Source organism: Schistocerca gregaria, chromosome 1, assembly GCF_023897955.1.
Source record: "Schistocerca gregaria isolate iqSchGreg1 chromosome 1, iqSchGreg1.2, whole genome shotgun sequence".
Classification (NCBI taxonomy): domain Eukaryota; kingdom Metazoa; phylum Arthropoda; class Insecta; order Orthoptera; family Acrididae; genus Schistocerca; species Schistocerca gregaria.
In genome coordinates this window covers 655,551,825-655,576,354 of record NC_064920.1, presented here as the reverse complement: position 1 = coordinate 655,576,354, position 24,530 = coordinate 655,551,825, and the positions used below count along the sequence as shown (strand labels likewise).

At 41.9% G+C, this 24,530-nt stretch overlaps 1 protein-coding gene across 1 annotated transcript in view; it reads left to right on the top strand.

Moving 5' to 3' along the window:
* Positions 1 to 24,530, top strand: part of LOC126361426 (protein phosphatase 1 regulatory subunit 21) — a 211,721-nt gene that overhangs the window by 91,400 nt on the left and 95,791 nt on the right. The window contains exons 5-7 of the mRNA XM_050007789.1: positions 5,690 to 5,873; positions 16,346 to 16,533; positions 21,997 to 22,187. Of these exons, the coding sequence (XP_049863746.1) occupies positions 5,690 to 5,873; positions 16,346 to 16,533; positions 21,997 to 22,187 (563 nt within the window). The remainder of the gene's footprint in view (positions 1 to 5,689; positions 5,874 to 16,345; positions 16,534 to 21,996; positions 22,188 to 24,530) is intronic.

Genomic DNA, 24,530 nt, shown 5'->3' with positions numbered 1-24,530 from the left:
AGAAGGCGGACTGGGAAACTTTCACCTCTGCTGTCACTTGAATCTCCCCCTATGGTAACATCGATGTGATGGTTGAGCAGGTGACTACAACAATGTGGCAGAAAACACGACCCCTCGCTCTTTATGGTGCCCCTGGCGAAAGGCAGTCCTTTGGTGGTTGCTGGAAGTCCCTGAAGCAATTAATGAGCGTCAGCGAGCTGTACAGCATCATAAGTGGTACCCTTCCCTGGAGCACCTCATAGCCTTTAAACGGCTCCATGCCTGCATTCGTCAACTTATCATACGACAGAAGCAGGAGTGTTGGGAGAGATATGTCTCGTCCACTGGATGCCATATGTCACCTTCCCAAGTCTGGGCAAAGATCAAACTTGTTTTCGGATACCAGACCCCAACTGGTGACCCCAGTGTTACCGTAAATGGTGTGTTATCTGTCGACGCAAATACGATTGCCAAGCACTTTGCTCGAGCCTCTGCGTTGAATTCCCCCCACCCCCCACCCCCACCCCTACCCCCACACCCCCCACACCCCCCCTCCCCAGCCTTTTGCACACTCAAACGGTGGCTGGAAGGGAACATCCTCTAATTCACTACACGCCACAGTGAGTCCTATAATGTCCCATTATAGAGTGGGAGCTCCTCAGTGCCCTTGCACTTTACCCCGACACAGCTCCTGGTCCTGATCAGATCCTCAGCCAGATGATTAAGCATCTCTCATATGACTGCAAGCGACATCTCCTCGCCATCTTCAACTGGATCTGGTGCTATGGCATCTTTCCATTGCAATGGCGGGAGAGCACCATCATTCTGGTGCTCAAACCCGGTAAAAAACCGCTTGATGTTGATAGCTACTGGCCCATCAGTCTCGCCTTGTTTCTTTGTAAGCTGCTGCAACATACGGTGTATCGGCAGTTGGGTTGGGTCGGGTCCTGGGGTCACGTGGCCTGCTGGCTCCATGTCAGGGGGGCTTCCGCCAGGGTCACTCTACCACTGATAATGTTGTGTCCCTCAAGTCTGCCATCCGAACAGCCTTTCCTGATGCCAACACATGGTTGTGCCTCTTTTTATTTATGAAAAGCACATGACATGACCTGGCGACATCATATACTTACCACATTATACGAGTGAGGCCTCCAAGGGCCGCTCCTAACTTTTATCCAAAATTTCCTGTTGCTTCATACTTTCCATGTTCAGGTTGGTGCCTCCCGTACTGCTTCCCCCCCCCCCCCCCCCCTCCCCCCATATTCAGGAGAATGTGGTCCCACAGGGTATGTATCTCTCTTTTTAGCGGCCATCAGTGGTCTAGCAGCAGTTGTAGGGCTGTCTCTCATCTTCTCTGTATGCAGACAACTTTGCATTTCATACTGCTCCACTAGTACTGGTGTTGCTGAGTGGTGCCTACAGGGAGCCATCCACAAGGTGCGGTCATGGGCTTTAGTCCACGGCTTCCAGTTTTCACCCGCAAAGCCGTCGTACTGTTCACCCACACCCATAACTTTACCTTAATGACAATCCACTCACTGTACTGGAGTCATATCGATTCTTAGGACTGGTTTTCGATGCCTGATTGACTTGGCTTCCTCACCTTTGTCACCTTAAGCGGAAGTGCTGGCAGCACCTCAACAGCCGCTGCTGCCTGAGCAACACCAACTGGAGTGCAAATAGCTCTATGCTGCTGCAGCTCTACACAGAGCCCTTGTTCAATTCCGCCTTGACTATGGGAGTCTGGTTTATGGTTCAGTGGCACCCTCAACATTGCCTTTACTTCACCCAGTGCACCACTGTGGCGTTCACCTAGTGACAGGAGCTTGTAGGACGAGTCTGGTGACAAGCGTCCTTGTGGAGGCCGGAGTCCCTCCATTACAAGTTAGGTATGCGCAACTGCTGGCCAGTTACATTTCACAAGTTCGTAGTTCTCATGTGCATCCTGATCACCATCTCATTTTCCCACCCACAGCGATTCATCTCTTGCGCCGGCGGCCCAGGTTAGGGCTTCCAATTGCAGTTTGTGTCCGATCCCTTCTTTCGGAACTGGAGTCCTTGCCTCTACCACCTTTACTTGAGGTCCATTCACGTACACCTCCATGGTGTACTCCTAGGCTGTGGCTTCGCCTGGACCTTTCACATGGCCCTTAGGACTCAGTTAACCCCATGGCTCTTCCCTGCCACTTCCTCTCGATTCTTGACACATACCGGGGCCACGAAGTGGTTTACACCGACGGCTCAATGGCTGATGCTCATGTTGGCTTCATGTATGTCCATTGAGGACATATTGAGCAGCATTCCATGCCTGATGGATGCAGTGATTTCACTGCTGAGCTGGTGGCTGTATCTCTTGCTCTTGAACACATTCTTTTATGCCCTGGGGAATCGTTTCTTCTGTGTAAAGACTCCTTGAGCAGCCTACAAGCTGTCGACCAGTGCTACCCTCGTCATCCTTTGGTAGTGACCATGCAGGAGTTCATCTGACCTGAAATGGTCCAGTCGTTCAGTGGTGTTTGTCTGGACCCCAGGTCACGTCAGAATCCCAGGTAATGGACTTGCCGACAGGGTGGCCAAACAGGCTACACGGATACCGCTTATGGAGTTCGGCTTCTCTGTAACTGACCTGCATTCATTACTATGCTGCAAGCTTTTGCGGCTTTGGGAGACAAAATGGCATAAGCTTAGCATGCACAACAAACTTCATGCCATTAAGGAGACTACGAATGTGTGGCAGTCCTCCATGCGGGCCTCTCACAGGGTCTCTACCGGCTCTGCTTGGTCACACTTGGGTGACACACGGCTACCTCCTGCACCCTGATGCCCGTCTCAGTGTCGGTGCAGCGCCCGGCTGACAGTGGCCCTATCTTGGTGCTGCGACGGACTCTTCAGTTACCACACTCGTTGCCATTAATTTTAGCTGACAACACCTCATCAGCTAATTTAGTGTTACGCTTTATACATGACAGTGGGTTTTAGCAATCTATGTAAGTTTTATCGCATGTCGTTTGTCCTTTTGTGCTCTGCACTCCAATGCTTTGAGGGTGGATGTTTTTATGTGTTGCAGAGTGGCTGGCTTTTCCTTTTTATTCTCATGGCCGGCCAGCCGAGGTCATCTGCTCTCTTGTTTCTATCCCTTTTACCTGTTTCTTGTTTCTCGCTGTGGTCTTCTTTTTGTGTTTTGTCCATAGTAGTGTTGGATGTCCTTCTGTCATCCTTCTGGTTCTTCTTTTCTCCTGTTATTGTGCCGTATGTGTCCTTTCTTTTCTTCTTTCTCTTGTGTAATTATTTTACTGGGAGAAAGGGGCTGATGACTTGGCAGTTTGATCCCTTCTGCCCCCCTCTTTTAAACCAACCAACCATCTTTGTAAAATACATTGTCACAGTTGCTATCACAGCCTTATAGTCACTGATACCTTCCTCTGTGTTAACTGATTTGATAAGTTCAGCTGTGTTTGTTGCTAGATGGTCTGAGAAATTACCTTCACGAGTTGGTTCTCTGCCTATCTGCTCGAAGTGCTTTTTGGACAAGACATGTAGAATAATGTCACATATTCTGGGACCAATTTTGATAGTTTTACTCCCAATCTCTACCTGTCATGTTGAAGTCCTCCCCTCATATCAGCAGCATGGTAAGAAGAATTACTGACATTCTTCAACTTCTCTCCGAAGTAATGGAGGTCAAGAAACTTGCATATGATACTGTTGCAGAGTCTCTGGTTTAGACCTCCCACTCTGCTCCAAACCAGAGGACTGTTATAAGCCTTGGATATTATGCTACAAATAGTGACCTTAGCCTGCACCCCATGTGCGATGCTAGCTGACGTTACCAAATCACCTCTCCACCAAAAGGAGCTGAGGATGGCGCCAGAACCTAAACCGCAGGCATAATTTGTGATTACATGTGACACTGTTTGAAGCCAGTTGCACCTAGTGCACCTGATAGCCACCTGCAGGGGCACCTCCGTGTCATGGACAAGACCCCCTCCCCCTTATACTGAGTGCACACTGACATTCTTTCATGCCCAGAATGCTATTTCCATGAGGGGTTCCATTATCTGCCTAATATTGGAGCTCCCAATGACTAGTGTGCTCACCCTCTGCACTTGTCCTGATAAGGCCGAAAAATTGCACTGGCATGCGAGGCCCTACAAGTTGACAGCCCATGCTGCTTAAGACAGTCCGTATTGTATATGTCGCTGACTGAATTGTAGCCTAGTTGCAAAAAGGTGCATCTGCCGACCTTAGTATTCTGTTAACAGAGCACATAGTTCACTGAAAGACATTCAATTAAGGATTGAGCGGCTTCGTAACTTTTGCATCACATTGTGTAAATGACTGCTACAAGACAAGAGTAAGGCAGTTTGTTACCTATTGGAAATGCTATAGGCCAGACAGTACAGTTCAAAAAACCTATACACTACAGCTCTCTGAAGTGTCGCTGGAACAGGTGAACGGGGATGGGAACATAGCTGTTACCATTGGTTGATTTTCATTGTTACTGTTGACATAAGCTGCAGGATAGCAGAATTTTGTTCTTGTTGCAGGTTTTGTTTTTCCCAGTACTGCTGCTGCCTCTGCAGTCACAACTGTATTTGCCAAATCTCAGTGTTGCAGATTGCACAATAGGACAAGTCCTTGTTGCCACTTTCCTGTCCACGACTGATGCAAAATGTAAACCATTAACAGAGCAATAGTTGCTGTAAGCCATGCACTGAATGTATACCAACAATGTCCAGAAACGAAGCAGGGTCACTGTAATTTCAGCAGTACATTATAGACTGTGTACTTCAGCATGGAACAGTAGTATATGGGTGTCTCCGCAAGAAATGTGGTCCAAGTGATACATTGGTTACACAGATGGCAGTTGTCGTAGCTTGGTGCTGCATGTCTGACTTGTTATCAATACCCTTTGTAGGAGGGGTACTAAAAGTGACACTACTTCACCTCACCCATGCCTTATTCTGTTATGCCTGCTTTCACTGAAGCATATGTTCACATAGAATATGTCCAGCTGCTGGACTGCCTTTCAACTTCTTGTGAAGTTGAAAGTTTATACTGAAAAAGTGGAAATAGATGAAAACATATGGCCTCAAATGCATATTGGTGTTGGTATGGTACAGGGTGGATGGTTACAAGCAACATGATGAATTTCTGGTGTGCGGAAAAGAGTTGCCATTTAAAAAGAAATTTATAATATCAATGTTATATAATGGAGTGCAAATGGATTAAGGAAAGTGATTCAGTTTACTGTACAAGAGTAAAGAATAATAAAGTTAAAATATTGGATGATGAAGTTTGTATATATGGCATTATTTTTCTAGCTCTTCTTGAAGTAGTATTTTTAATTAGCCATGTACACTACGCTTTATGGAAATAATTTTCTTTGAGAGGTGCTAATTTATTATCCATAGACAGCATGTGAATGTTATCTACAAGGTTTGAACTGAGTACATACTAAAGAATGGCCAAGCATGTGGTTAATAAGAATGTATTAAACATGTAAGTATATAGCATTGATGTTCCACAGTATTGTAGAACATAAATAATGTGTGTTTAAATCTTAAATATGTCTCTGTTTCTCCAAGCATCAACATAATATTCCATAAATGTTAATAAGAATGTATTCGTCGTGTGTTAAATTTATTTTTTACTTTAAGAAAAATATACAGAAGGCAACATGAAATAAAATATTTTTCCTCCCATACAGGCTGTTATTGAATCGCTGGAAGGTGAAAAGGCAGCATTGAATCGTGGAGTGGAGGCTCAGGGAAAAGCGCTTGAACAAACCACTGCAGAGCTGTGTGAACTGAGGCAACATAGCCAATCTCTAGAGAGGAGGCTGCAACATTCACAGGACATCATCAGCAACTGCCTGCCATTTATAGACTCAAGTTAGTTTCATCAGACAACATAAATTGTTAAAATAAAAAGTAACATGATCAGTTGTCACCTACTTTTAAATATGTGTAGTGGAAAAAATAGTCACTTCAGATTTGGTATCACATTTTTCACCTCTCGCTCCCTACCACTGGCTTTCTTCTTCCTCTATTTTTCAAGAGGGAATTGAAGAATCATAGAAAATGCAAACTGCATCCTAATTTTAGGTTATTCACTTGTTAAAGAATTTTTGCCAGTTGCTAAATATATAACTGCAGAAGTGCAGGGCAGAGCTACTCCACTGGTTTGGTGTGGCATTCATCTGACAGGAAAGTTTACATTTTGTATTCCAAATAAATTAACAACAGGTCCTTGGTTAGTTTGTTATTTGTCTGTAGATCATTTACAAAATGATATCAAACTTATCATCTTAAATGAAAAACAAAACACTTAAAACAATTATTATTTATGTAAATAGTAATATTATCTTACTAAAATGTACTTTACTACTCATTACTGCCCACAAAACATGCACACTGCACTGTGCGCATGCCCCAACAAACGCTCACACTCACATTCACAGAAGCGCAACTTGCACACACATGGACACTGTGTTCCGGTGCTGGGGCCTAACTGTTATTGCATCCGATGTGAGCAGCAATCCGCTGGGGTGGGAGGTGGAGGTAGGAAACTGCAGGCGATTGGAGGGGTAGCAGGATAGAGCTGGAGAAAGGTGATGTGCTGCATATGGGAGTGTCCAGGGACATGAGGGAACAGGATAGGCAGATATATGTAGTGTTGTGAGGCTGTGCTGGGAAAATTGAGGTGGGAAGTAGAGGGGAGAGAAGTAGATAATGGGAAATAGGCAGATATGTTGGGGGGGTAGAAGATATTTGTAGAACTGGAGTGGGAAGGGGGGAAGGGAGCATGTGGGTGGGGGGCAGGGACTAGTGAAGATTGAGGTGGGGGGGGGGGGGGGGCTTCATGGGAATGAAGGATGTGTTGTAGGGAGTGTTTCCATTTCCACCTGCACAGTTCACTAAAGCTGGTGTTGGTAGGATGAATCTAGTCTGTGAAGCAGTCATTAAAATTAAGCACATCATTTTCACAGTTACTTCTCCCTTGAAGGCACCACCTACAAACAAATCTGTGGTACCCAGATGGCACCTTCATATGCCGGCCTAAGAAAGTGCCATCTAGAGGAATGCTCTCTAATCACCCAGAGTCCCGAACAGCTCACGTGGTCTAGATTCATTGATGACATCTTCACGATCTGGCCCAAGTGTTAGGACATGCTATTGACATTCCACCAGAATCTAAACACCTTCTCCTCCATTCATTTTTGACAACCTCTTGCCATGTCTTGAAATGAGGAATATCTTCCCCCATTAGCCTCCTCACCCCTTCTACAGTATTGTTCTGCAACCCACTGAACATATGCATTATTCTTGTCCATACTTCCTCCACACTTGCTCCCAACCTCTTGCCTCATGGCTCATTCCTGCAACAGACATAGATGCAAGACTTTGATCATACATCCTCATACTACCAGTTGCTCTAGACCTGCCACAGGCATCTCCTACCCCATCAAAGGCAGGGCTAGCTGCAGCCACTATGCTGCTTTCTATGAGGACATGACAGCTAACAAACCGACTGTCTGCATGAATGGGCACTGCAAGACTGACCAAGAGACAGTTGGACCTCCCAGTTGCTGAACATGCTGCTCCCCCCCCCCCCCCCCCCCCCCACAATATACTTCTCTTTAATGACTGCTTCACAGTCTGCAGATGAATTGCTTAGTTGTGACAATTTATTGTAGAATGACAGTTGTTTATTAATAAATAATATTTTTGCCATTCCTCATACTGTCTTATCTACATAATCCTTGTCTTCGTAGTCTGAATTATTTAAGAGGCATGTTTTAAATAACTTTGGGTTTTAGTTGTCTCCTTAATGCGCTTGGGCAATTTTGGTGCCATTTTATTCCCTTGTAGATAAAACTCTTTTGTGTTTTTTGTTCATGAACTCCTGCTAAATCTAAATTTGGTGTGGCTCTTGTTCCATGATTGTGGATGCTGCTGTTTGTGAAATAATTGCTGATGTTCTTTGTGATGTGCTTAACAGGTTGGTAAATGAACTGACATGGTACAGTTACAGTCATCAATTGTTTAAGCAAATCGTTACAGGGAGCTCAGTTACTACTTTCAGTTTTTATTCTAACAGCCTTTTTCTGTTATTTGAAGAATATGTCCATGTATGTGTATGGGAGGCTTATAAATGATTTCATAGCTAAAGATGGAGTGTACGTAGGAATAGTTATTTTGCATGGAGTCATCAAATGATATGATATATAATACAGCTTTTAATATTACAGATAGTAATTACAAAAATCTTTATCTGTAGTAGTTACCTTAGGACCTAGTGCTGCATTCATGTATATCATTACATTTAATTACCTACGTTTTCTGTGAGACAAAAAAATGATTAGAGGTGCAAAGGATAGATGGTTGAAGTATGTGTGTGGTATAAGAACTTTATGGTAAGAACTTTATGGTAAGAATTGTCATAGCCCAGTCCATGTATAGACATCCACCTTCATTTTCATAGAAGCAGTGCTCTGTTAAGGCGTACATCTGCAGCACAACCTCATGTTTTTATGCAGTAGTTAAGATAAATTGCCCCATGATACACAGTACTCAGAATATGGGTGAGCATTTTGAGCAGCTGGCGAGGGTGATACAGGCCGTTACTAAGTTTTACTACATATAACATTAATATTGCTAATTCGATGAAGTTTAGAGTCCAGCTAGGCAGCTTGGAATTTGCAGCTGATTGTTTCTGCTGCCGTTATCCCATGTACTTGGTCTGGTGTGAGCTGCCAGTGGCAAGCATTAGCATCTAGTATTTACTTACACCGACGTTTAGCCCTTAAGTGCTTAATTTTAATATGCCCTTAGTTGCTGAAAATTCCATTTCCTAATAGACTTTGGCATAGAATAAAACTGAATTGTCATCAGCATAATGTTCATTGTGTTTGTTAAAGTGATGTACAATGATGTTAATATATGCTAGAAAAATGAAAGGGCCAAGAATTGAGCCTCAAGGACTCCTTGTATCACTGTTTCGCTTAGTGAATTTAATCCTCTGGCCACGGGTGACACTTAAGGGCACATTCAGCTCTTTCCATAAGATTCTGTGCGGCATGTTATTATTTCATTGTATATAATTTTTGGGCTACCTGTATGTTGAAAGTTGCATTTATTCACTGAACTTTTCTCTGTTGCTGTGGAACATCAGGAGTCACATTGTGTACTTTATGAAGTCTCACTCACTCCCTTACACATACACTTTCTTGCACCAGCAATTTTGAAACCATTTTTGGGAACTTTTGGGACTCAACTGAAATGATGATGTGATGAGACTCCAAAGTCCATTGTTGTTACTGAGTGCACTACTGTCGGTGCTCCTCTCTCTCTCTCTCTCTGCTGCTACATCAAAGGAAGCCACAACAGTGGTTGCTGTTATAACAGTTCATGGTGCTCCAAACACTCACAAAAATTATCAGCAAGTTTCTCCTGTGTGTATGATGTTGAACATGATTTTCGTGTTTTCTGCATTGTGTACTTTAAATGTCAATTAATTCTGGGCAGAGGTACTGGAGTTGGCGGTTGTGTGTGCTTGTGACTGTTACTGACTAAGACTGTGGCCAAAAGCTTCTTGTGAATGTCTTTTAATCATGCCTGTTTGCAACTTGAATTATTGTATAATGTTATACAGAAAAATCAGAAAAGTACCTTTGTTTGGAGAATTGGAAGCTTGTCGAGGCCACAGGAGTGTGCATTTTGCTGTCTGTGTGGTTCCATGTGTGAATGTATATACTATTGCTAGAAACAGAGCTAATGTTCAGAAACTAGTGGGAATACTGTTTTCTGTTATCAGTTTCTGCGCTTGACACATCTATTCACTATAAGTGACTGGTTGTCTTCCCCGTATTTTACATATCAATCATATTTTCAGTTTGATACATAAGTTTGGTATACTGTTTCCAGTTCCACATGTATGTGGCTAGAGGTTTCATTGAAGTATTGTTGACATTGTATGCCTGAAGTATTTTGAGAGAAGCCTGTGATTTACAAAGACAGCCTAGTAATATTTCATTTCTGTGTTACTGTATGTTCATAGAATAAACTGAATACAGCAGCAGCCGTTATTAGGTCATTCTATATCAGTTGTATCATTTGGTGAGAATTTCGTGTCTTGACAAGAAGGCTGAGAGTTGAGTAGATAACTATTTAGATAAAATTAAACAATTGCAGCCCTCGGTCGTGAAAATGAAGTCTTATTGACCTAGGTTTCATCCACTTCTAAGAGTGCCTTCCACAGAAATAAAACATTAAAAACTGGCATGTCATGTATAAAATAAATATGAAGCAATAACGTTTTAGTCACAAAGCATTAAAATAGAGAACATGGAGGCAGGCCACTAAGGGCTGCACCAAATGCCGAGCTGTGGTAGCATCAGACTGAGGCAATTGCGGTCATGTGAACGTTCTAACAAAAGTGCCATCTAGTAGCCGCAAGTACAAACCAGCTATTTAACATTCCAAATATATACAGTGAAAAGTGTGAACATGAAGTAACAGGCAATATTTTATTGGACAGCAGCAGATGTGGTAATTATTTGTCTACATAAGAGCTTCGAAGTATAGTTTAAAAGCTGAAAAACGCCATTACAGGATTAAAAATTGAGCTGCATAACTCAGCGCATAGAAAAATGGTATAACATCAAATGTAGTTAAATTAAACCGTTTAATGAACAAACGGTTATGAATCGACTTAGATATAAGAAATATTTTGGTAACTGCATGAGGGAACAAAAAAACAAATATCAAGTAATGGGTATATACTGTTGAAGCTTGTATTACGTAATTGTAGCTCCTTATTGAGAATGAGGCCATGATTTTGAGAAACATGTTTAAAAATTTCCAATTCTTCGAGAACATCTAACCTACGAACTTTATTCTCAGTATGCAAAATGTTGACATCGTGAACAGCTTTAAGCAGGTGATCTGTAATCAGAAGGTGGTCAGCAAAACATGATTTTGGGTGATAGTACCTCCCACTCTTCTCTCCCCCTCCAAATCTCCTTCCCCCCTCCAAATCTCCTTCCCCCTCCAAATCTCCTTCCCCACTCCAAATCTCCTTCCCCCCTCCAAATCTCCTTCCCCCTCCAAATCTCCTTCCCCCTCCAAATCTCCTTCCCCCTCCAAATCTCCTTCCCCCCTCCAAATCTCCTTCCCCCTCCAAATCTCCTTCCCCCCTCCAAATCTCCTTCCCCCTCCAAATCTCCTTCCCCCCCAATCGCCCGCCCTTCTCCTTCCCCCCCAATCGCCCGCCCTTCTCCTTCCCCCCCAATCGCCCGCCCTTCTCCTTCCCCCCCAATCGCCCGCCCTTCTCCTTCCCCCCCAATCGCCCGCCCTTCTCCTTCCCCCCCCAATCGCCCGCCCTTCTCCTTCCCCCCCAATCGCCCGCCCTTCTCCTTCCCCCCCAATCGCCCGCCCTTCTCCTTCCCCCCCAATCGCCCGCCCTTCTCCTTCCCCCCCCAATCGCCCGCCCTTCTCCTTCCCCCCCAATCGCCCGCCCTTCTCCTTCCCCCCCCAATCGCCCGCCCTTCTCCTTCCCCCCCCAATCGCCCGCCCTTCTCCTTCCCCCCCAATCGCCCGCCCTTCTCCTTCCCCCCCAATCGCCCGCCCTTCTCCTTCCCCCCCCCCAATCGCCCGCCCTTCTCCTTCCCCCCCCCCCCCCAATCGCCCGCCCTTCTCCTTCCCCCCCAATCGCCCGCCCTCCTCCTTCCCCCCCAATCGCCCGCCCTCCTCCTTCCCCCCCAATCGCCCGCCCTCCTCCTTCCCCCCCAATCGCCCGCCCTCCTCCTTCCCCCCCAATCGCCCGCCCTCCTCCTTCCCCCCCAATCGCCCGCCCTCCTCCTTCCCCCCCAATCGCCCGCCCTCCTCCTTCCCCCCCAATCGCCCGCCCTCCTCCTTCTCCCCCAATCGCCCGCCTTCCTCCCCCTCCCCCTCTCAGCCTCTACTGCCCTCCCCCCCCTCCCCCCCACCTGTCAGCACCCTCCTAAGCAGAAGTGAGATTTATTGAGCATTGCTGTTCTGCAAATCAGGGAATATCAAATGTGTCAGGGAAATATCATTGAAATTTGAAGGAAAAAACTGGAAATCTCTCATTATTGTTTCAGTACATGAAATGGTTTGTTTATGGAGATGTCGTGCATTGTTGCTGACTGGGTGCAGATGAGTACGTGCATTGCTTCCCTACTCCCTTATTCTTACTGCTTCTCCCCTTCCTATCACTCCCCTCAGCAGCAGCCGACGAGAGGCAGGCAGGCAGGCACGCAGGCAGGAGGAGGTGGAGGAGGAGTAGTGATTAAGTTCGATTTAATTCTCAGAGGCTGTAGACACAACGGCCAGAGATTGCGATCGTTTGTGCAAGAGTTGTGTCTTTTGTGTGTGTGTGTGTGTGTGTGTGTGTGTGTGTGTGTGTGTGTGTGTGTGTGAAACACAGCCATCATCTTTATGGTGACTGCCTGCCTATCCTCATTATTATTAGTCCTCAAAGTATTTGCCCAAGTTATCTGTTGCATGGATTGATCACTGCGCCTCATTTCATCATCATGCTCTCTGTGGCTCATGAATAGCTGGCCACATCAGGGATTTTCACAATGGGCCAAAACTGCAGGCCATTTCTGCAGGTATCTGTAACAGAATGGGCTTGGCCATCTGAAGCCCATCGTTTCTCACTAATGTACAGGCCCTGCCCATCGGATCAACTCTTCTCCACTTTACACACCTCTTTGAAGAGGCCTACCTTTTTTCTGAGTTTACCACTGAAATTTTTGAAGGTATTTTAAATCTCTCTTAAGACTCCAAGGAGATACATACTTCTGTCACCAGATTTGTTTAGTTTTATTGAAATAACATCAGTGGTCTTAATGAAACACACATACCATTTGGCTTGCTTTCTCCATCTAAAAACTGTTACAAAGGTCGTTGATGTTAGTACTTAAGATTTTTACTCACATCAGGAAACCTCATTTGGCACTATTGTTTCTCGTATGTAGATGCTAAGACTTATTTAAAATAACTTCAAATGTTATAAAGGTCATAGGGTCATAAAAAAAGGAATTTTTTTCTGAACCTTCATTTCAAATTTTGTAGTTAGTTTTTATAACAACACAGTGGTCCACAGTTGGAATACTGTATATAAATTTTTCAACCAGATCTTTGTGTCCTATTTTTTACATTCTTGTTTCTGTAGTGTGTGTATGTCAGTTCTCACAAACAAAATATTTCATGGTACAGTTGTATGTTTTACGATATGGTCATTGGTCCAGCCCATTCATTATATTTGTCTCTTGAAAACCACTCACTCAGAAGTGGTGAATTTCGAGTAACAGCTTGTTTCTGTATTAAAATTTACTTCCTTTGACCAAAGAAAGCGGTATTTGCACAATTTAGAATCCTGAAACAGTAGTTTATTAAATGAGGAAATGTGGTCCTTCAGGTCAAAAGTTTATGAAAAATCACATTTTTGGTATAAAACCAAATATGTAATTTCTTAACTTATGTTGCAAAGCCACAGTAATTCTTATTACAGCAGCTATCAAAGACTTTAAAAAAAATTTCATTCCATTACATAAGTCTAAAGTTGCTCATATAACACGGTAGGTAAGAAAATTCCACATGCATATCATGTAGAAAAATACTCAGATATTTCCGTGCTATAATTGCCAAAATCTAATTTCAATAACTCAGACCGTTTGAGGAATGGGGGGTGCTGTGAATATTTTATTTTTGCATTCTGTGGGTACAATCTCAAGGTCAGGCCTTCACAAACAAATAGGTGGAGGCTGCAGATATCAGAGAATCCTCTGGAAATATCCGTGGCTCCTTGACAAAATCTGTTTTCTGTGTGGCATCTCACCTTTGAAGGCACACCAGCTTCTGATTGTTGCAGTAATGTTGTCAACAAACAACTTTTCATCCTCAGTCATGTGGCAACTCTCGCATTGTTCTTGTAGAATATCATGGTGAAACCAAGCAAAGTGGAATTCAGTGCTGAATGGCTGAATGACTGGAAGTGTGAGGGCATTGAGGCCCACAAGACATCTGAATTCTAGGTGTATTGCACAGTATACAGCAAGTCTTTCACTTTCAGCAACGTAGGGAAGATGGCTGTAATCAGCCACGTGGAAGGAGCTGAGCTCTCCAAGGCAGTCGCAGCGGTCAAGAAGACAGCAGACATTTGTCTTTTTGTTAAGTGAACTGCTACGACTGTTAAGTGCTACATACTCTTAAAGGCTGCACATCTCACAGACCTTAACAGGATTTTTTCTTTTTTTACCCTACAATTGTGGTGAAGTGGCATGTCGTCACATGGGTATACCAAGAATGCTTAAAGACGTAAGCAAGGAGAACAGGAACATGGGTGAGATGGAAACCTTACCAACAGATTGTTGCTCAAAAGTGACCATCAGGCTTTGCATTTTCGATAATCCTTGTGCAGCTTAAGGTAGCTATCCTTTTCTAATGTCAAGTTTTGGCTTTCGCTATGGAAACTTGCCACTGGTTTCTCAGTGAAGAGGGAGGATCGCCAAGGTATGACTTGCAGCCCAGCTGTCCCAGTGTTTCTGCTCTTCTTGCTTCCTCTTTAGACGAGATGGCTGATTTCATTGATCCTGCCTTCATCATGTGTCTGTTCTGAAACCAGACCCACTGTGGCAACTGCTGTTTTCCCATGACAGTACATACCTGCCAACTCTCCTGATTTAGGCGAGAAACACCAGATTTTCAGCTTTTTCTCCCGCTTCCCGATCAGTGCATTATTTCTTCCGATTTTTAGTGAATTATCATCAACCCTAAGATGGCTGTTTTGAAAACCCATCATTTTGGTTTTTGGTTAGTTGTGGAAAGTCCTTTGCTTATTAGTCTTTTGAGGAATGTACTACTCGAAGTTATAGCAATCAGGAAGTCATGTGCAAAATGTTATGGATTGTACTTTTTCCTCTTTCCTCTTTCTTGCACATTTTGTGGAATATATACTCATATTGCTCAGTTTTGTACTCTGTTTGGACTTGCATTTGTGTGTTGTCACTGTGCCAGTACTGCCAAGTTAGTGGGTTTCCCACCTGTTGCTCTAAAGCCAACTGTCTGTGTCATCTACTGGTATAGCTATCCTGTGCCCTGTGTGTGAATCATCCAACCTTGCTCGTCTGAAAGATGGTTGTAAGCTGCCTGTGCCTGTCCCTGATCATGCTGCATTGCATTCTCTATCTGAAAAGTTTTATTATATTACACACTACCAATAGCATTTTGTGCTGACACCATTCTTTCCTCGGTACTGAAACATATTTCACAGGTTTTTAGTATGTTTGGCAGTGTTCAGCCAAGGTATTCATTCAGCAACACTTTCCAATCATGCCAGTTATGTTAATGGATTATTCTGTCCTTAGTAGAACAATATTGTCACATAGAAGAAGGTGTAATTAGATGAATGATGAACACTAACTTCACTTAATGAAGATTTATTCAGCACTTGCACATACAAGAGCATGGAGCCAACTGCCTCCAGCCAGAACACGTACCATATATATATATATACAGCTACAGAACATTCCAGTACAATGATTCTTGACAGTTGTGGATACTTCTATAATGTACTCGAACTAAATATAGAAATTAAAATTGTACAGTCCAGGTGAGGTTTGAACTTGCGACCCTCCATGCAACAGTTTAGTATCATAACCACTACTCCACAGTGTTACTCAGCTTCTTCTGCGACAATATAATATTTTTGTTGGAGTGTCCCCGACTGCGCACCCTCCGGCAGTCTTTTAATCTCCCGGGCACGTTGCCTTTGGTTTTATGCAACGATGCCTCCATGGCTGATGACATTTTAAATTTTATCCGTTGTAGTCCTTTTTATGGTTCCATTTAGGGGGGGCCTGCCCCTTTCCCTTTCTGTGTCTCTTGTCCTCGAGTCTCTCATTGGTTGCAGATTTTAGTGTGTATTCGGATGGTTGACTCTTCCCTTTTTTCGTTCTCATGGTCAGTCAACCAGTCTCCGGCCCTCTTCTTTTCTTCGCTTTCTTTCTGTCCGGTGTTCGTCTGTACTCTTCTTGTCTCTAGTGTTCGCTGCCACATTGGTGTTCTTTCAGTGACTGGGGGGAGGGGCGTCTCCTCCCCCCTTGGGGTTTTACGTGCTCCGTAAATTTTCGTCTTGCCTGTTTTTGGAATGGGGGACTGATGACCTTAGCTGTTTAGCCCCCTTAAACAACCCAACAACCACCACTAATATGAGTGAAAAAAATGCAGTGTGTTTGCTTTTAAACCTTAAATATTAATTATTATCTTAGATTGTTACTACTAAGTGAGTATACTTCTGTTTTTTATAACCATCACATGTTTTAATGTTCCAGCCAATAGTGAATTGAATGAGCTAAATGTGCCAACCCATGACCGTAAGCGGCATATCTACATTCAGCATGTGATATCACAAGCTGGGCTTCATGTTCGTGAATTGTGTTCAGCACTGTCAGACTTTCACACATACACCGAGCAGCGGCTTCAAGCATCACATGAGAAATTAAGTCCAGTTAATTCAAAGGTTTGTGTTAAAAAATTGGAATTACTTTCTTTGTATTTCATGTTTGTTCGCATATAATTATCATAGTCATGTAATTTCGTATACAATAAAGTTATTTTAGAAAGTTGTAAATCTAATGTGAACTAAGAATCTATTGCACCATCCTTTGTCCTTTGAAACCAGTTATGAACTTATATCTTTTGTGTGTCTTAACAGTAAGTATTTATTATTTGAAGGAGTATCTTCGTCTGTAGAAAATAAACATACTTTCAGATGGGTCTTCATTTGGGCAGACTTGGTAGTCACAAGAAGTAAGATTTTAGCCCCCCCCCCCCCCCCCCCCCCCCCTGGCCCCCTACCATCCTTGACCACCCTTGCAACAGTTGTCCCTCCATATGCATAAGATCATTTAAGCTTTCAGTCAATAATCATTATACAATTGTTGTACTTCATTTGCAGCAGTTATTACAGTTGAGAAATACATATTAAACTATACATGTACACAGTAAGTTGCATAGTTCATTTGTTTAATTTGTAATTTGTTGTTGTTGTTTGCAAACCTATGTTGACATGGATGAGCTGCTGGCCCATTGAATTTTTACTGGAACCTTTTCATACCCATTTTGTTCATTCTGCATAATTTTTGCTTGTGTTTTGTAGGGAAACTACTTGGTCACAATAAATAAGAGCTCCACATTGTTGAACACTGACATGTATGCTATGAAGGTAGAGTTCTGACACACCCCAGGAACAAATATTGAGCAGTAATATTGTGCCATTCTTCGTTTTGCCCTTGTCTGCACTATATTGACACAGTATTACTGCACAGTAAATACTGAGCATGTGAGAGGCCTCTCATAGAGATGCTGTGATGTAAAGAGACAGATGTGCCATGGTGAATGGATATTTCAGTGTGTCACATGACTGGCATACTGTCATACATTGTACTGTCTGTTACTGTGGCAGTTGAACACATAGTGGGCTAAAAATAAGATATCAGGATATCTGATTGTAGCCAGACTGAATGTGCTGAAACATCCGACACTATCTCCAGGACTGAGTAGTCACTGTCTTTTTCATGTGCCACATGTGAAGGTGGTTGCACAATACCTTGATCTGCATAGAACTGCTGCCACCAGTCTTTTACCAGGGGGGTGATAACATTCTGATGATGACAGCAGTTAGTGTTGGCTATTACGAAAAGCAGCTGTGGGTAAAAGGGTCACAGTGAAGCAAACGGCTTACCAATTCAGTATGGGAAAGTAACTACCATTGGGCAGCCAGTCACTCAATGTCAGTCCTGTGGAGTACACCTTGGATGTCGTAGAGCAAGACGTGCATGCCTTGAGATTGCATCGGACTGTGCTTGGTGAGTTATGGTGGGTGAGTTGTTACTGATTAAAATGGCTACTAATTCGGTGTCTGTATACTACTAGTCAGCGATCTCCAATTCCATTGCTCGTGGATGATTTTCTAAGATACTATTTTAGTAACTACATAATGTTTGTGTATAGAACATGTGCAGCCATTTCTGGCAGTTTGTCATTCCTTTTGTTAGTTCAGTTTAGCATAAAGGTATATATGTTGCATTTCATGCTGCAGGACTTATGTTGCATCCCTTGTCAGTATGTAAGTCATACAATAGGGATGATAAAAGCTATTGCACAGTCTTGTTGCAAACCAGTCTCCAAAATTATCTACCCGAGTCTCAACAGCATTGCCTTTCTTCCAAAGGTTCCCATTTAAGACAGCCCAACGCCTCTGTTACACTTTCATATTGGCTATACTGATCTGAAACGTTGAATTCTGTTTTTGTAGAAGACTAAAACAACAAAATACTGGATCTACTCTGTGACACGTATATTACGAATGGGAAGTCCAACAGTCATGATTATCGGAAGGTCTTAGGCTCTACAAAAGGCATTCAGTATAGATTTCGACACAGCTGTAAATGTCTTTCTGCAATTCCAATCCAGCTAGAAGGGCTACAAACATCATGGTGATGAAGAGTCCAGACTCTCAAATCCAACAACAGAGGAGAGGGACAGCATTTTACGTGAACTTGTCACAGATATTAGTGACACATCATCTGATTTTAGTGAAAAAGAAAGTATTATTGGTCATGAACTAATAGGATTCTGAATTTTGACAATGGTATAGGCCTTTTTTTGGTGTCCTCACAGGGGACGAGGCAGCTAATGGGACTTGCACAGGAAATCTAACCTCGCAAGAGACCAGTATCCACAGCACATGCAATGTGCTAGTTAACACAATATGTGGCAGTGGCACTCTTCCAGTGGCAGCTGTTACTACATCAACAACTTTGCTTCTGCCGTTTTTTCTCCAAGTTTGGGGCTTTATTGTGAAAGACATACAAAAAAAATTATGATTCATAGTATTGCCCATTGCTGGCCACTACATTCTCCCATCTTATGGATAGCATACAAATCCCAGGGGGGTGGGGTGTCTTTTGTGGGGGTCCATGAATTGGTTCAAAATTTACTTGTTCATATGATTGGAAGTGCTGGTCAGCCAGACTGTATACCACTTACCGAAAAAGGCGGTAGTTAGAGAGAGCAATGTATGGAGAATTCTGTGGGTGGGGTAGGACTTCTCATTTCAACATTTCCATGTATATTTTGATGGGTTTTGCGGCATGGGGTTGAGCACTGGCCTCCTGCAAAATTACCTTTGCGTGTCTATCGCTGTATTGTGGCTGTTTGTTTTTCAGTGCTGGGCTCGAACGCATCAATTGCTTTCGGTAATGATGTCCTGTGACTGTCTTTGTCTGTTTCAGTAGCTACGAAAACGTTCTGTCTTCCACTGCCATGCCAGTCTTAGGCATCAAAATCACCATTCTTAAGACGTTTTAAACATTATCTGCACATTCTTGCACTAATAGTTCCCTCACCATTGGTCTTACCCAGCATTTTAAGAGCCACAGCCACAGATTTCTTCATGTTAAAGCAGAAAATTAAAACTTCCTGCAAATGGCGATAAATGGGCACATAAGTTGATGTACTTAATCGTGAATAACTTTATGATGCAATCACAAATCGACTAATATTTTTATGGTATTACGTTTACAGATGCCTAAGCCTACTGTATTATACCTATGACCAACCACCTGAACTCCACTTGCCGCTACTGCCGTCTATTGCAAAACGTGGAAGCAAAGTTGTAGACCTAATAGTTGTATCTGGCTTGCATACTATACAGTTTATCTAAGAGAATCGATATGCATAAAATGCCTACTGTAGCTCTAATAAAGTGCAAGACTCCTCCCTTGGCTGTATACTATGTGTGATGTTCTGTCTGTAAAATAAATAAATAAATAAATAAAAACTCCAGTATCCACAAACATGTTAAAGGCAAAAAGGGAAGTTTCTTGTCTGGTGATTAAAGAAACCAGCTGATAAAACGTCACAAAATTGGATGAACTCACTCCGGAGAGAGAGCGCATTTATATTTACATTTAATGTGTATTTACATTAATATAATATTAACATAAAATATTTCTTCTATTTTAATAAGAAAGTCCCACAGCCTTTTAGAAAATGTAAAGGTGTAAATAGAGACAGAAACTGACTGTAACAAATCCTACCAGTAATGCATTTTCAATAAAGCATCAATGTGCTGGTACTTAAAAACAACACATATTCGTAGGATTTAAGTTATAATACGAAATCTACCAAATATGAGCTTCAAATGAACACAAAAAAACAGTATGGTGTCTCACAAGCTCTGCTTGTGACATAGAGTGTACCTTTGCCACTTGTTGCTTCAACTTTTTGTAACACAGTCCCAAAATATTGCAGAACTTACTTCGTGTTTCAAGCAAGGCAATTGGTCTTTGACGTGAAATTACAGGAAGTGATGTCACGAACCTTGTATAACTCCACATTGACATTAGTTAACGTGTCCTGTTTGAGGATGGCTTGCTAGAACTATTCAATCAATCAAACTTAGTTCACACAGTTGCTTTTAAATACTAGAATGAGTACTTTAAAACCTGACAATACAAAGTAGACAAACTTCGGCACCTCTAACACAACCTTATCTAAGAACACAAATATTCTGTTTTGGCACTTGTGCTCCGTGTAGACTGATCTACATTTGCAGTTAATAAGCAGCAAGCAACATTTAGGCATTTTTATGTAGCTCAGCTAATATTACATTTTAAAAATATATTCAGTGCTTGAGACTTATGTGGCATGTTTTTGAAGGTAGGAGGCAATCTTAAGATTATAATTGTAAAGTTGTTGATTAAGTTGTGCTAGCTGGTTAATACACAACATTCTCTTTGATAGTCTAAATGCCTTTCCCACTATGTCTTTATTTCTAGAGAATTATTTTCTTCAACTCTTTTAAAAGTGGGATTAATACTTCTCCCTGCCCTTCAAACAATATTCTCTTTATTCATTGATATGGTGCTCCATCTTGCTGGTAATTTACTTTTAGTGTTCTGAAATAGTATTTCCAAGTTGCTTCTTAATTTGAGATGTTTCTGATGATTAAATTTACCCATGTAGTTTTTGCTTGATTAGCAGCAACTTAAGTCCTATTTTAGTGTGGTGTGAGTATCTCAAATGATTATTCACGTGGTGTAGTTACCAAGGAAAGTGATTTTTTTTTTTTTTAGGAGGAAGAGTGTGTGTCAAATCCTCTTATAACCCCCTGAGTTACAGATATTCATGGTTGAGGAAATTACAAGGCCACAGAAAGTTTCTTGCCCCATCCTTTCCCAACTGAGCCAGAGCTCTGTCACTAATGATTGCAGCATGGCAAGTGATACGTTGAACTCTAACCTGCTGTCCTCTTTACCTGGACAGTTAAGTTTCCAGCATAACTTTCCAAATTACTGTAGTTATTAAATTATTTGCTAGCTTGATCAGTCATATCTTTAGTCATTAGCTTGTGGTTGTAAAATATAGTGCCCCATGTGGCTTCCATAACTTGGAAGCAAATGTAGATGTAGCAGTCCCCACAGAGGATGGCACAGTGGAGAGCATGAACACAGAGCACACAGTATCCCCTATTCTAAGCAAATTTTTGACTACAGCTCATAGGTCTATGCCTCTGAACGTTGGTTTGTCCAACTTGTAATTAATGTGTGTTGTAATCCTCATCAAGTCACCTTGATTTAGGTTTCTCAGGGATACCATAATCACTTGTCATGAGTGACAGGATGTTTCCTAAACACAGCAGCCAATATCCTTTCCTGTTCTTTCCCATTATGAATTTTCCCTATATCTACTGACTTTGTTGAAAGGATGTTAAAATCTTAACTGTCCGTTCTTCTCACGTTTTTATGGCATTTGAAAAGATCATGTGTGACACTGAAATTAATGATGCCAGACATATTAAGGTTAAGATTATATTTCTAATGTTTGAATACTCTTGGTATATGTATTTTTAGCAATATTAATTTGCATTTAATGAAATATTGTGTCTGAAAAATTTCAATTATTTTTACTTTTGCAGTTGTCTTCCCATTTGCGAAACAATGCACACTACTTGCGTGCTATTGAACAAGGTTATAGAGAATTTCAAGCTAGTTTGGAAATGGAACCACTAGTCTCACTTGAAACACTACCGTGTCTAGGAAAGCTAAGCACCCATTTGTCAGCATATACCAGCTATTTGCAGAAACTGCAGCCATATTTGAAATTAAGGTATGATTTTGATTTTGTTTGTCTGTTAATGTGAAAAATTGTAAAATGATTCAGGCATGCTCTACATTTACATCCACATTTTGCAAACTAATGTCAAGTGCACAGCAGAGGGTATCTCCCATTGTGCCAGTTATTAGAGCTGCTTCCTGTTCCATTTCTATGTGGAACACATGAAGAATAACATTTAAATTCCCGTGAGTGCACTGTAATTAATCTAATCTCATCCTCACAAATCCCTGAGGGAATTATATTTAGCAGGTTCTAGTAACTCGTAGAGTCAACATTTAAAGATAGTTCTCAGGATAGTTTGTGTCTATCTTTAAGACTCTGGCAGTTCAGTTTCTTCACCATCTTCATGACACACTCCCGAAGGGTCAGACAATATTGTGACCATTCATGATACCCTAATTTGTAGTTCTGTTTCGTATGAGTTACACAGTCAGGCAATAGCCTTCACACCTGCAGCATCATTCTTTCGCGAAATATGAAAACTGCACATGTGCGAGTATGCGTGCGTGCCTTAGTGTAGTGTAGTGTCATGTAGCATTTGTGATGATGAGATGTTGAGAGAAAGGAGAGGGTGAAACCTGGTACCAGCACATAGTCTCTTCGTCCCAGAGCACAAATCAATTTCAATTCATTTTAGTGGATTTTCATCTGTCTTCATTGGGTAGAGCTTGTAGTATGACATAGTAACAAGGAATTAGACAAGACATGTTTTGCTGTCCTATGTTGAAGACAATCACACACTCACATTGACACTGCAGTTAGTTATCAGATCACTACCAGCAATAATTGGGATGACAGGATTAGTTTAGGCTTGTAGTTTTGTATGTATATTAACATAGAATTTGTAACTTGCCAGCAGGTTAAAAGTGTGTGATATGTGTGCTTGAAGTTGGAACCTTACATGCATGGGAAACTTTCACACCAGCCAAACTTCACAGGGATGTCTCACAACCTGTCATCACAGCTCACACCAGCCAAACTTCACAGGGATGTCTCACAGCCTGTCATCACAGCTTTGCTTTTGCCAGGGCCTTGTTTCTACTTTACTTTTAATGTATAGTTTGCTTTAGAAGAGGAGTGCTTACATAGTAACTGCTGTATCATACCATATACAGCTGTAGCAGGGTTAACATGCATTAATTTTTAAGAAAAAAGATGACAAACTCTGTTGCTGGGATTTTTGTAAAAAAAATTCCTGCAGGATGAATGTGGGACACAAGACTGGAAAGGTAACTTAGTGTTGCCAGCAACACTGGATCAACATTGAATTCAAAACTCCAATTGACTACTTATAATGGGCCAAACTAAAACTAAATATTACTGAGTGAGGTGGTGCAGTAGGTAGTACATTCAACTTGTATTCAGGGAGATTATGGTTCAAATCCCCATCTGGCTATCCAGATTTAGGTTTTCCACAATTTCCAAAAATAGCTCTTTTTGAATGCTGGAATGGCTCCTTTCGTAATCCAAACTTCAGCTCAATCTGTAATGACCATGTTATTGACAGGACATTAAATTTTAATCTTCTGTCGTGCCTTAAACATAAATATATGTCTTGAGGTTGGAGTTCACTCATGTTTGCTTACAAATCACTTTTGTATTTATTTATTTATTTTGTTTCTACAGAGCCATGTATTGCTGGAGTTAGAGCATCTTCAGTGTTTTTTTTTTTTCTTTTTGTTAAATAACAGCAAAATTGTTCTTTACTATCTATACATATAGAATTATATTTCTTTTTTGAGAAAAGTATTCACAAATTTTAAGACTTTTTTCATATATATCTTATTTCTTTGTCAGACAGTTGTTAACCTCATTTTCATAATCTGCCACCACATAGCCAGTCCTTTTAATACATTCACACACAGTTTTGTCAAAATTTTCCCATATTTCTCCACCCTTTATGGTGTTTTGGAGGCAACACAACTACCTAACCTTTGTACACATTGTTGTTTACCAACCTAAGTTTGGCACAGAATCAACATAGCTCAGCTTAAACCAACACTTTTTCGACTTTTTTCACACCACAAACCCAGTGGATTTCTACTTCACCTTTATCTCTCCTCATATATTTTTATTTTCACTTTAGCCTCATGTTACACTTTCCACCTTCTAATACCAAGTCACCCTCACAACATCCCCACAATGACCCCATTAAGTTTTATTTACTTTCCCTCCGCAAACATGCCTTCGCCCTAGCCAGATTACGCTCCCATATTTTATTCACTCAGGCTTGTCTGACATTTGGCATTACCCCCAAAGGCCTCACACTTAAAGTTCCCATCTCTGGCTGTAACCCTTCTTTCCATCAGTCCCTATACCAGTTCCAAACTGAAC